We start from the raw sequence: 12,841 nt of genomic DNA on the forward strand, positions 1-12,841 counted from the left end.
AGCATCTAAAAGGTACATGTATTTGTTGACACTTTCATCGTATGGAATTTGTGGAAATGATATTTGAGGTTGAGTGAGTGAGTGAGTGAGTATGGTTTTACGCCGCGTTTAGCAATATTCCAGCAATATCACGGCGGGGGACACCAGAAATGGGCTTCACACATTGTACCCATGTCGGGAATCGAACCCGTGTCTTCGGCGTGACGAGCAAACGCTTTAACCACTAGGCTACCCGACCGCCCCTATTTGAGGTTGAAATGTTATTACGATCAGTGAAAACAGTTTAGACGTAAATTCTGTTCTGCGGTCTTTGTGTTTTCGAACTGTCGATTTGAATTACACACTTTGACAAAAATGAATGTCCGTGTTGGAATGCATTTGAAACATTTGCACTCCATTTTGTCAAGTATTTCAAGGACTATAATGAACTTAGCTAAAACATAAGACCGGACCAGTGGTAAATTTCCACATAAGCCTACACTCGCTCTGTTGAAGTGGTTGGCGATTGTAACCAACACCTAAGATCCCGATCTTACAGATTAATACAATATTTGTAGGGATAGGGTCGTTTTGTGCATGAGGGCCCCGAAAGAAGTTGGCATGACATTGCCCTACATTCCATTGTGGCGGAAGTATTCCGTCTCGTTGTGTGTGGCATATTTTAACTCCTTTTGAAAAACAAATGTCAAAGTAATTGTCCTAGTCTGCCAATCAGAATTAAAACGGACACCAAAACAATAGGGCCGCGTAAATATGTCAATTATTCGTGTGTCTTTTTCACATAATAAGCATAAAGATATAAAATATAGATTCAGTTTTAATATTATTATACGAGAAATGTCATTCCAGTGATATCATACGACTTACGACAATTGGCCTCATCAGTGCCGTTAGGGCAGTCGGGCTCCCCATCGCACAGCCAGATTGTCTTGATGCAGGTGTCGGCGTCGTTCCGGCACATCACCTGATCTGGCGCACAGGTCTTCCCACCTGAGGAAACCAGGTTTCTTTCTTCCATAATCACAGGTAAATACAGGTATGGTGGCATGCACAGTTGTGTCATAGAAACATATACCTACATACTGAGAAGGAGTGAGTGAGTTTGGTTTAAAGACGCTTTTAACAGTTTTCCAGTTATATCACGGCTTGTCAGCTTCATGTGGGAGGAAAGCCCGAAGTGATGCAGGTCTCAGAAGTTTACCACTTAGGTGAAACCCACGAGCACGGGTATGGTGCTGACAAACCTAGAAACATAATCGGGGCAAACCGGGATTCGAACCCACAATCATAGGTTTCTGGCGTGCCCAAGGGACGCAACTCTGCATAGCGAACCGCGGCCCCTTAGACGACTGGGCCACCCGTGCCGCCTATTGAGAAGGAACAGTGCAGTGACTACTATGTACTACTGCTATGTAAGGTACTAATGGCATGTCTACACAGCAACATGGTGTGAAAATGTATACCACTCAAAAAAGTCGAAGAAGAGACAGGTCCTCAATGGCAAGGCATGGCATATTGACTACAGTGATATCAAAGAATCGGGTGTTCTTTAACGTCTTTCGAGTAGTATAATTTCAGTTCATGGGTGTGTTTGAATCTACATTTACAGTTACATTTTATCCAGTTCAACCTGGTAGATATGAGGGAGTGAGTGAGAGTGAGTGAGTGAGTGAGTATGGTTTTATGCCGTTTTTAGCAATATTCCAGCAATATCACGACGGGGGACACCAGAAATGGGCTTCATACATTGTACCTATGTCGGGAATCGAACCCGGGCCTTCGGCGTGACGAGCGAACGCTTTAACCACTAGGCTACCCGACCGCCCCCGGTAGATATGATAAATTATTATTACAATTTATAGTCTTGCTTCCTCAGAATATCAACCATGATGTCATATGCCGTTTTGGGGCCGGTTTTGTAATAAGCAGAATCAGCAACATTTTATTTTGCATTTGAATACGTTAGAATCTTCCTCCTCTTCCTCCATACTTACATTCTTCTTCATCACTCCCGTCTATGCAGTCCTTCTGTCCATCACAGACTGACCGCTGTAGGACACACCTCTTGCTGCCGGACACACAGGGCGCCGTGAACGGAGGACAGGTGACGCTCTCTGTTCACAGAGAGAGTGATTGTGTGTGACACTTTTAGCAAATCACTGTACAGTGGGGACAAGACTTGGCTTCCCACACTGTACCCATGTAGTATGGTGGCCGAGAGGGGACATCGCTTTCTCGCTTTATCGCTTTATCGCTCTATCGCTTTCTCGCTCTATCGCTTTCTCGCTTTCTCGCTTTCTCGCTCTATCGCTTTCTCGCTTTATCGCTTTCTCGCCCTATTGCTTCTTCTAATGACTAACCATAGTCATATGAAGGAATCGGGTGTTCTTTAACTTCTTTTGAATAGTATGTGCTGTAAATCTTCAAATTAACGTTAATTATAAATGCAAAAAAATTAGCGTAGACATAATTACCGTATTCGACGTAATAAGTGCCCAGGGCGCTCTCAAGAATAATATTGTGGCGAAAAAAAAAAGTTGACTTGAAAGATAAATTTCGTGGTTTATGCTGACAGCCTGAAATGTTTATGTACGACAGATATATTTTTCCCGAATTTAATTGCCCATAATTAAGTGTGCATATAACGCACGAGTGCGTATTATACGCGAATAAATAAGTCTGGTGTAGATTAATCAATCACAAGGGGTGCTAATTGGGATTGTTCACTAGCCAATATTTTAGCAAATATCGCCGTGGGCGTTGATTAGAGCGGGGCGCTTATTACTTTCGAATAAGGTAATTATACTTTGCATTTATGTCTCAGAAATGACTGTTGATAAGACGGCCTCACTGAACACTTTGAATAGCGGAAATACCAACTTGAATATAAAACCAATCAACTATTTCCACATTACGGTTACTGAGAACAATATGTCATCAAAAAACTAGAAATTACATAAAGGACATCCGGTAGTATTAACCATTGCTTGGGTGAGGACTTCCACTTTGATGACATCTACTCCGCAAACAGATTAAACGTTGATATAAGCGTTGTTTTTAGGAAAACACTATTGCTTTTTAGGAAGTACGTACTACTCAGCGCTATTGGGCGGTGTTATTTGCTATTTGTTGTGATAACTTGGCCTGGGGGCGGGGGATCCAATAGCTAAATAGGGTCATAAATCAATCAAATTCTTTTTTACGCAGATTGTTATAAAAGCACATATGTCTGTACTGGTAAATTATATTTCAGTAGATAGTGAGAAAATTTCAACATTCCGTCCATATGTATAATTTGAAATGCGACTGGAAAAATCTCAGCTCTCTTTTATGATTAAAACCCACAAGAGGGAATATTGCTATACCGCGAGAAAGCGATAGAGCGAGAAAGCGATAAAGCGATAGAGAGAGAAAGCGATAGAGCGAGAAAGCGATAGAGCGATAGAGCGAGAAAGCGATAAAGCGATAGAGCGATAAAGCGAGAAAGCGATAGAGCGAGAAAGCGATAGAGCGAGAAAGCGATAGAGCGAAAAAGCGATATTTCCCATAATGCCGTACATTAAAACGGTTTTTGCTGATATTTAGTGATCCTGTAATTCTCACCGCTATTTTGCCTCTTATGATTATATTTTTTAAACATCTTGCAGTAGATAAATATGTTACAAAATACACACGTAATTTTTTCTCGTTTAGCTTGCATATTTTCTTGTAGTGTAATAAATATGCAAGATTCAAAGAATACAGATAGTCACTGTTCATATTTTCATTTTGTTCATAGTATCCCCCCCCCCCCCCATTCCTCCATCAAACTTAAAACTGATAAAAAGGAGATCATATATGTCAGTTTTATTAGCCAGTTTGTATTGTTGCGTCCAAAGAATTATTTTGTTCGGTAATTAGATTTGGAATTGAAGCCGAATATGTGCTCGTCCGATTTCGGGATCACAATTATGTTCATTAAGTTGCATGTACATTATGCATACATGTACACAGTTATGTTTCCCTTACAAAATACAGATGAATTAGATATATGTCTCTACCTTAAGTCACATATACGACTTTCGAGAGCGTCATTAACCCGTAACCCCATTCCTTGGACAATAGAAAAGAAATGCGTTGTAAATAATTTTTTTAAACAACTCGTTTCTTATAATGACTTTCGATCAAACTGTCTTCGGGAATTAAATTTAATGCTAAAGTGCTTGTAAAATAAAGTTTAACTTTCCCGCAAGGAGAGACTAGATATCCAATTATAGTATAGGCTCAGGCATGAATATACATATTCATGTAGCAATTCTCTATCCATTTAAACTGTATGGTTAACAATTGTGCGTTCTGATATGAGTTATGTTGTTATCTACTACCTTTTTACACAGACAATGAGTCGGAAACACACACACACACACACACACACACACACACACACACACACACACACACACACACACACACACACACACACACACACACACACACACACCACACACACACACACACACACACACACACCACACACACACACACACACACACACATACATAATTTTGACAAAACTATACTTAAGATATACATAACATATCACAATTATAGCTGATTTAATATATGTTATAGATAATCATAGTAATGCATTTCATATTGTTATCAACCTTAACTATGTGGCCACACTAATTATGTCTCTCCATATGTGTAGTTTACACAAGTACACATATCAACTGTGGTAACGCCACAGCGATGGGGGCAGTGGGATAGCCTAGCGGTTACAGCGTTCGATCGTCAAGCCGAAGACCCAGTTCGATTCCCCACATGGGTACAATGTGTGAAGCCCATTTCTGGTGTTACCCGTGATATAACTGGATTATTCTTAAAAGCGACGTGAAACCATTCTCACTCACTCACTCACTCACAGCGGTGTTTATCAAATTACTATATGTAAGTACATATATTTGTAGATTTGCACAAGACAAGAAACACAATTCAAGTTAAACATACATCAAATGTCAAAAAGAACATTTGCGGACAACATTATGACACACTGTAAATCATATACTACCGAAAACAAGTTATAGAACACCCACAATTATAAGATTGTATTTTTGCAAAACAATCAGCCATGACTAATTAACCATAGTCTTCTTAACTTCTTTTTGAAAAGTATATATTTAGATTTTAACCTGATTTATTTAAAGCGTATTGCCATGATCTGCCACGCGCTTTCGGCGTGATGGTCACATACAACTGAATAGGGCCATAAATAAATCAATTACATTTTACGCAAAAATCGGTGGATTGTTTTAAAATCACCTACGTCTGTACAGTTAAATTATGTTTTAAGTAAATAGTGAGAAAAGTTCAACATTACCTCCCAATTGCAGCAGATATCACATGTAGCCCCTGTAGTGGTCAAGAGGGGATACTGCTTAACCGCGAGAAAGCGATAAAGCGAGAAAGCGATAAAGCGATAGAGCGAGAAAGCGAGAAAGCGAAAGAGCGAGAAAGCGATGTCCCCTCTCGGCCACCATAATGTAGAGATTCGAACCCAGTTTTTCGGAGAAAAGAACGAAACATTTAACTACTAATCCTCCCAAAAGCCTGACGTATGAATACATCATCATTGCGGTTAGAAAATGAATATCTGGGACAGCAAATGATGATCAATATTAAACTTCTGTCTTTGTTTGGCGTGTTCTGCGTCATGCGACGCCTTGTTGGATGTTCGGCGTTATAAAAGTCCTGTATTCCTGATGGAGAGAGAGGGACTGAAGTGGCGGACCGCCGTAACGTCACTCACCACAGCTGTTCTCGTCGCTGCCGTCCTTGCAGTCCCTTTCGCCGTCGCACCACCAGTCAGCACTGATACACGCGTCATATGACGCACAGGACACGTACTCTGGTCGACACGTTATCTCACCTTCAACACCAATAACCTTACACTACATTGAAGATCGCGTTTGTTAATGAGAAATGAATTCATTCACAGCGAGTAGATATGTAGTCCAATTATTATAACAATCCGACGGGTTGTAGTTGCAAGTATTAGCTGAATATTTTGTTTTAATCAATTGCTAATAACGAAAGATAATTTCGAAAGAAGAAGGAATTCCTTCGTACAAATGGAAGTATTATATATAACAGTCAGGATGTTATGGGGAAGGGAGTTTTATTCCTACCACAGCTGATCTCGTCACTGCCGTCCTCACAGTCCTTGTCCAGGTCACAGCGCCAGTGGTTTGGGACGCACTGATCGTCACACTCGAACTCCGCCCCCTCCCGACACACACCTGGCACATTCAACAGGTAGTATAACACCTTGTCCCTACACACCTGGCACATATAACACGTAGTATAACACCTTGTCCCTACACACACCTGGCACATACAACAGGTAGTATAACACCTTGTCCCTACACACCTGGCACATACAACAGGTAGTATAACACCTTGTCCCTACACACCTGGCACATACAACAGGTAGTATAACACCTTGTCCCCAAACACACCTGGCACATACAACAGGTAGTATAACACCATCTCCCTACACACACCTGGCACATATAACAGGTAGTATAACACCTTGTCCCTACACACCTGGCACATATAACACGTAGTATAACACCTTGTCCCCAAACACACCTGGCACATACAACAGGTAGTATAACACCTTGTCCCTACACACATCAGGCACATACAACAGGTAGTATAACACCATCTCCCTACACACCTGGCACATACAACAGGTAGTATAACACCATCTCCCTACACACACCTGACACATACAACAGGTAGTATAACACCTTGTCCCTACACACACCTGGCACATACAACACGTAGTATAACACCTTGTCCCTACACACCTGGCACATATAACAGGTAGTATAACACCTCGTCCCTACACACACCTGGCACATACAACAGGTAGTATAACACCTTGTCCCTACACACCTGGCACATATAACACGTAGTATAACACTTTGTCCCTACACACACCAGGCACATACAACAGGTAGTATAACACCTTGTCCCTACACACCTGGCACATACAACAGGTAGTATAACACCTTGTCCCCAAACACACCTGGCACATACAACAGGTAGTATAACACCTTGTCCCTACACACACCTGGCACATATAACAGGTAGTATAACACCATCTCCCTACACACACCTGGCACATATAACAGGTAGTATAACACCATCTCCCTACACACACCTGGCACATACAACAGGTAGTATAACACCTTGTCCCTACACACACCTGGCACATATAACAGGTAGTATAACACCTTGTCCCTACACACACCTGGCACATACAACAGGTAGTATAACACCTTGTCCCTACACACCTGGCACATACAACAGGTAGTATAACACCTTGTCCCCAAACACACCTGGCACATACAACAGGTAGTATAAGACCTTGTCCCTACACACACCTGGCACATACAACAGGTAGTATAACACCTTGTCCCCAAACACACCTGGCACATATAACACGTAGTATAACACCTTGTCCCTACACACACCTGGCACATACAACAGGTAGTATAACACCTTGTCTCTACACACCTGGCACATACAACAGGTAGTATAACACCTTGTCCCTACACACACCTGGCACATACAACACGTAGTATAACACCTTGTCTCTACACACCTGGCACATACAACAGGTAGTATAACACCTTGTCTCTACACACCAGGCACATACAACAGGTAGTATAACACCTTGCCCCTACACACACCTGGCACATACAACAGGTAGTATAACACCTTGTCTCTACACACCTGGCACATATAACAGGTAGTATAACACCTTTTCCCTACACACATCTGGCACATACAACAGGTAGTATAACACCTTGTCCCCAAACACACCTGGCACATACAACAGGTAGTATAACACCATCTCCCTACACACACCTGGCACATACAACAGGTAGTATAACACCATCTCCCTACACACACCTGGCACATACAACACGTAGTATAACACCTCGTCCCTACACACCTGACACATACAACAGGTAGTATAACACCTTGTCCCTACACACCTGGCACATATAACACGTAGTATAACACCTTGTCCCTACACACACCTGGCACATACAACACGTAGTATAACACCATCTCCCTACACACCTGACACATACAACACGTAGTATAACACCTTGTCCCTACACACACCTGGCACATACAACAGGTAGTATAACACCTTGTCCCTACACACCTGGCACATACAACAGGTAGTATAACACCATCTCCCTACACACCTGACACATACAACAGGTAGTATAACACCATCTCCCTACACACCTGACACATACAACACGTAGTATAACACCATCTCCCTACACACCTGACACATACAACACGTAGTATAACACCTTGTCCCTACACACACCTGGCACATACAACAGGTAGTATAACACCTTGTCCCTACACACCTGGCACATACAACAGGTAGTATAACACCATCTCCCTACACACCTGACACATACAACAGGTAGTATAACACCTTGTCCCTACACACACCTGGCACATATAACAGGTAGTATAACACCTTGTCCCTACACACACCTGGCACATACAACAGGTAGTATAACACCTTGTCCCTACACACCTGACACATACAACAGGTAGTATAACACCATCTCCCTACACACCTGACACATACAACAGGTAGTATAACACCTTGTCCCTACACACACCTGACACATACAACACGTAGTATAACACCTTGTCCCTACACACACCAGGCACATACAACAGGTAGTATAACACCTTGTCCCCAAACACACCTGGCACATACAACAGGTAGTATAACACCATCTCCCTACACACACCTGGCACATATACAACACGTAGTATAAGACCTTGTCCCTACACACACCTGGCACATACAACACGTAGTATAACACCATCTCCCTACACACACCTGGCACATACAACACGTAGTATAACACTAACACTAACTCACTCTTAGTTGACAAAGTTTCCATAGGTCAAATGCTGGAAAGTAAAGTTACATAATTGTCATGAGGATGTCATACTGCAAAATATCACGTCCCTGAGGTTCCAGGAACCTGTTCAGACAGCTGGTGTTCGCCCACAATTCTAACACCTCAGTGTTGACAGCTTATTGCGCCACAAGATCAACTACAAGCATGGCTAATTAAAGGTCCGACCTTTCCCAGCGTAGCAAGATACTTGACGAATGAAGCTCCTACTTACTGTATGGTCGCATTGTTATATGCATTGTGTTGGACACAATTGACACAATTGACACAATTTACGACAGCATGAAACACGTTGTTACGCTGTCTCCGTGATAACGTTTACAGCAGACTCTGTGGTCGATAAAATATACCATAGTATACACAGTTGTGTATTAACGCGACTTCACTAATTTTCAAATACATGTATGCAAAATAGGTCAGATCTATTTTTATTGAGGATTTGAATATATTTCAAAGTTTTATTTTAGAAAAAGTCTATTGTAGGTACATTTAAGTTAAAACTATTTTGACGAACCATGCATAGTGTACACGTATTGCAGTTTTGGCCTCTTCGGTTGAAGCACTTCACTTATTGAAGCAATTCCCCCTTATGAAATACGCTTTTGATATTGATATTAATATTGATATATTAACTTATACAAACCATTTGAGATTCAATGCTTGAAAGGTTGTTTTATGCAGTCTTATATTTGTTGTAACTTGTATACGAAACCACTCCCATTCGATGTGAGTAAATTCCATTGGTTTGAATATTGAGTAGATATCAACAACAAAACTATCAACTGTACGATGGGTTATTTCTGAGTAAAATGTATCTTACAAAAATATTTTAGTTACTTTTAGAACTTTCATTATACAAATAGCGAAAGATGTAATGTTACTATTCAAAGAACTACTATGTGTTCTCCATTTCACTCGGAAATTCTGTGCAATGGCTTAGTGGAGTAAGGACAGTGTTACACCGCTTTTAGCAGTGAAAACGTATTAGTCTGGACACTGTTATTGCTGAAACCCCTCCTTCGTGACGATGCTGTGGATAAAGTTAACATAATTCAAGGGAGACATAACTCAAAATCCTTAATTTGTTATTCCGGACATTTGATAATGTGGATGATTTCATTGAACCGCACCGTGCGGATTAACGAGGTATTCAAGGCATATCACGCCGATGAGGAATCGAACAATGATCTTCGATCTTCTTCCCCCCCCCCCCCCCCCCCCCCCCCCCCCCCAGCGCCACGCTGCTGTCAGAGCAACGCCTCTTCACCACTCACGCTTAGAGATAGTATACAAACTTGTTGACAAGTATTACACTCAGGTCATATACAGAAGTCAAGCAGAAGGTATGTTTTGTACAAACAGTTCCGTGAATTACTCCGCAGGGGAATATCCAGGTCAACACCAGGTCACCATTGCGATGACCTGTGTCGGAGTAACATTGTGTACCGGAAGTACTTGAACTGGAGGTCAGTACAGTGTCAACGTGGCTTGTTGACGTGCTTGATATATACCTCCGCCAAACACATACTGACCTTCACTGGCTTGAAAGTAAAAGTAGCGAGTCCTGCCTTGTGCCAGTACTAATAGAATACAAGGGACTTCAAAGTGTATGAATATAATTATTCATACTCACATAGAAAGATTACAACAACGGTATATTGTACATAAACTATTGTAGAAAATCCACCGCAGGGTGTAACGGTGAATATTAGCACGCATCTTTGCGTTTGACCAATCCACAAGACATCCGTTTTATCATTTTTCGTTTCTTAAATGTTTACGTTTAAATAGTATTGTTTATATGTTCTAGAGTATACTCTGAAGTGCATCTGGTTTCATTTTCCACCGAAAGAAAGTAATATGAATTCGAGTGTACTTTCTTGTATCAGCTATAAAATCAGTAATCAATAATTACTGATCAGTAGCAAAATGCAAGCATTAAAAGTCTGTCCCTGAAGTAATATATCATATGGTATCAAGGATTTATGAAAACGTATAATGTAGCGATTACTTCATGAGCATTAGACAACGTCTTTCCACGTCCATGCGTTATGAAACAATATCTTATACCAGAATTATTGCTTTCGCACCAATAGTTCGCACCAGCTATTTGAAATAGTATAATGAACAGATGTACAACACTACATGACAGTTCAAATTTGATATCAGATAGCAAAGTAACTCCTCTTCATAAACTATGATATTTATATATGACAATGATGAGAGCTATGGTCACTGAAGATCATACTCACGGCTTTCGGATGCTTGCAGCAGAAATACAATCAGCACGAACAACCACCTCGCGTGATGCACAATGTCCGTCATATTCGTGTGTTTGTTGTAGTCCGTGACAGAATCGTCCTATTTATGCCATGTGTGAGGTGTCTAGCTCAACACCATCACTACAACGTGTTGGATCTCGTTCCTGGCGGGTTCCGTATCTACTTGGAGCTATTGTGACGTCATCTAGGGCCCGGATGCACCTCGTTCAGGGGGATAGAAAATAGTCAAATGCACGTGACCAATAACCAACTGGCATAAAAATGCTTCCATATATTTCATGCTGTTGGTTTGTTTTTTAATCAAATTTAATTTGTGTTTTGTAACTTCATTACGGACAAAGACAACAGTTTTATATTTATGAGTCGATATCAAGGAAAGAGAAATAGTATTCAGTTTACACGCAGCATCATTTTTTCTAAAGAGAAATAGTATTCAGTTTACACGCAGCATCATTTTTTCTAACTCCTAGCGTACATATGCCACTCGGGGCAAAGGGCAAATTTGCGTTTACATGACTCAAACGCTTCAAGAACTTTCGATCTGTCATAGGACAGCACACAGATTCCTGCAATTATTATTTGGGGCGTGTTGCTTGTGGAGTTTGTAAAGAAGATATTGATGGGAGACGATCACTAGATTGTCTGGACCGCACTCTATTATTCAGATGCCACCGTCGTATGACAGAAGTATTGTGGCTGCAGCTTCAGGCAACAAATAAACGAACACTTTCTCATGCAAATGGTGTAAGAGGGCATTTACAAATTTGACGGACCAGTGACAAAAAGTATGTCCAGTGCATTTATCTATTTCGACTTGTACCATGTGTTGCCGTGTTTGTTCAGGTGAACATTGGACTCCACCATTGGAGCTGGATATGCTCACCTCTTAATGGACACGTGGCATCATCACTTTTTGATAGTGATTCATGAGTGAGTGAGAGAGTATGGTTTTACGCCGCTTTTAGCAATATTCCAGCAATATCACGGCGGGGGACACCAGAAATGGGCTTCACACATTGTGCCCATGTCGGGAATCGAACCCGGGTCTTCGGCGTGACGAACGAAAGCTTTAACCACTAGGCTACCCGACCGCCCAGATAGTGATTCATGAACACATTCTTGTGGTATATTCGGAATCGTCCAACGGACTCTGCTTTTAGCAGAGACTTTTCATAGTTATGGAAATGGTTTTGTCACTTTCGACTACGACAGCAGGAACCGTTGGTTTGCGAAAGAAAACAGGTTGTGTATAATGACAAATGCAGGTTCACGAATGTCTGCATGGGATAGTCTCTAGTACACAACTCTAGGGTGTTCGCTGATCATCACGATCATATGATGGCACATGCGATCATATGATCACCTGTGCACCTCCAGTCATAACAATGGAAGCACCGAGTTGGAATGGCTAACAATGAAAAATATATGCCTGACCATAGGTTTACTGGCGACCAAGAGCACTTCATGATCACCATTCTTGTCAGCACGGATATAGTACCGCCAAACCAAGGAACGTGGTCAGGCCGAGCTCTCACTGGAGAATTC

The 12,841-nt window shown here is 41.5% G+C and overlaps 1 protein-coding gene across 2 annotated transcripts in view; it reads right to left on the reverse strand.

Annotated features, from left to right (window-relative positions):
- The window catches only part of LOC139478531 (low-density lipoprotein receptor-related protein 4-like), a 49,271-nt gene extending 37,824 nt beyond the window's left edge, over nt 1–11,447 (reverse strand). Inside the window, exons 1-5 of one of the 2 annotated variants that reach the window (XM_071261027.1) lie at nt 11,267–11,447; nt 6,168–6,278; nt 5,789–5,908; nt 1,995–2,114; nt 868–990 (exon numbers count right to left, since the gene is read on the reverse strand). In XM_071261027.1, the coding sequence (XP_071117128.1) occupies nt 868–990; nt 1,995–2,114; nt 5,789–5,908; nt 6,168–6,278; nt 11,267–11,339 (547 nt within the window). In that variant the 5' untranslated portion in view covers nt 11,340–11,447. The remainder of the gene's footprint in view (nt 1–867; nt 991–1,994; nt 2,115–5,788; nt 5,909–6,167; nt 6,279–11,266) is intronic. The other variant, XM_071261029.1, reaches the window with a different exon arrangement.
- Nucleotides 11,448–12,841: the final 1,394 nt, after the last annotated feature.

The sequence above is a fragment of the Haliotis cracherodii genome, unplaced genomic scaffold (assembly GCF_022045235.1).
Source record: "Haliotis cracherodii isolate W230 unplaced genomic scaffold, xgHalCrac1.p SCAF_4, whole genome shotgun sequence".
Taxonomy (NCBI): Eukaryota; Metazoa; Mollusca; class Gastropoda; order Lepetellida; family Haliotidae; genus Haliotis; species Haliotis cracherodii.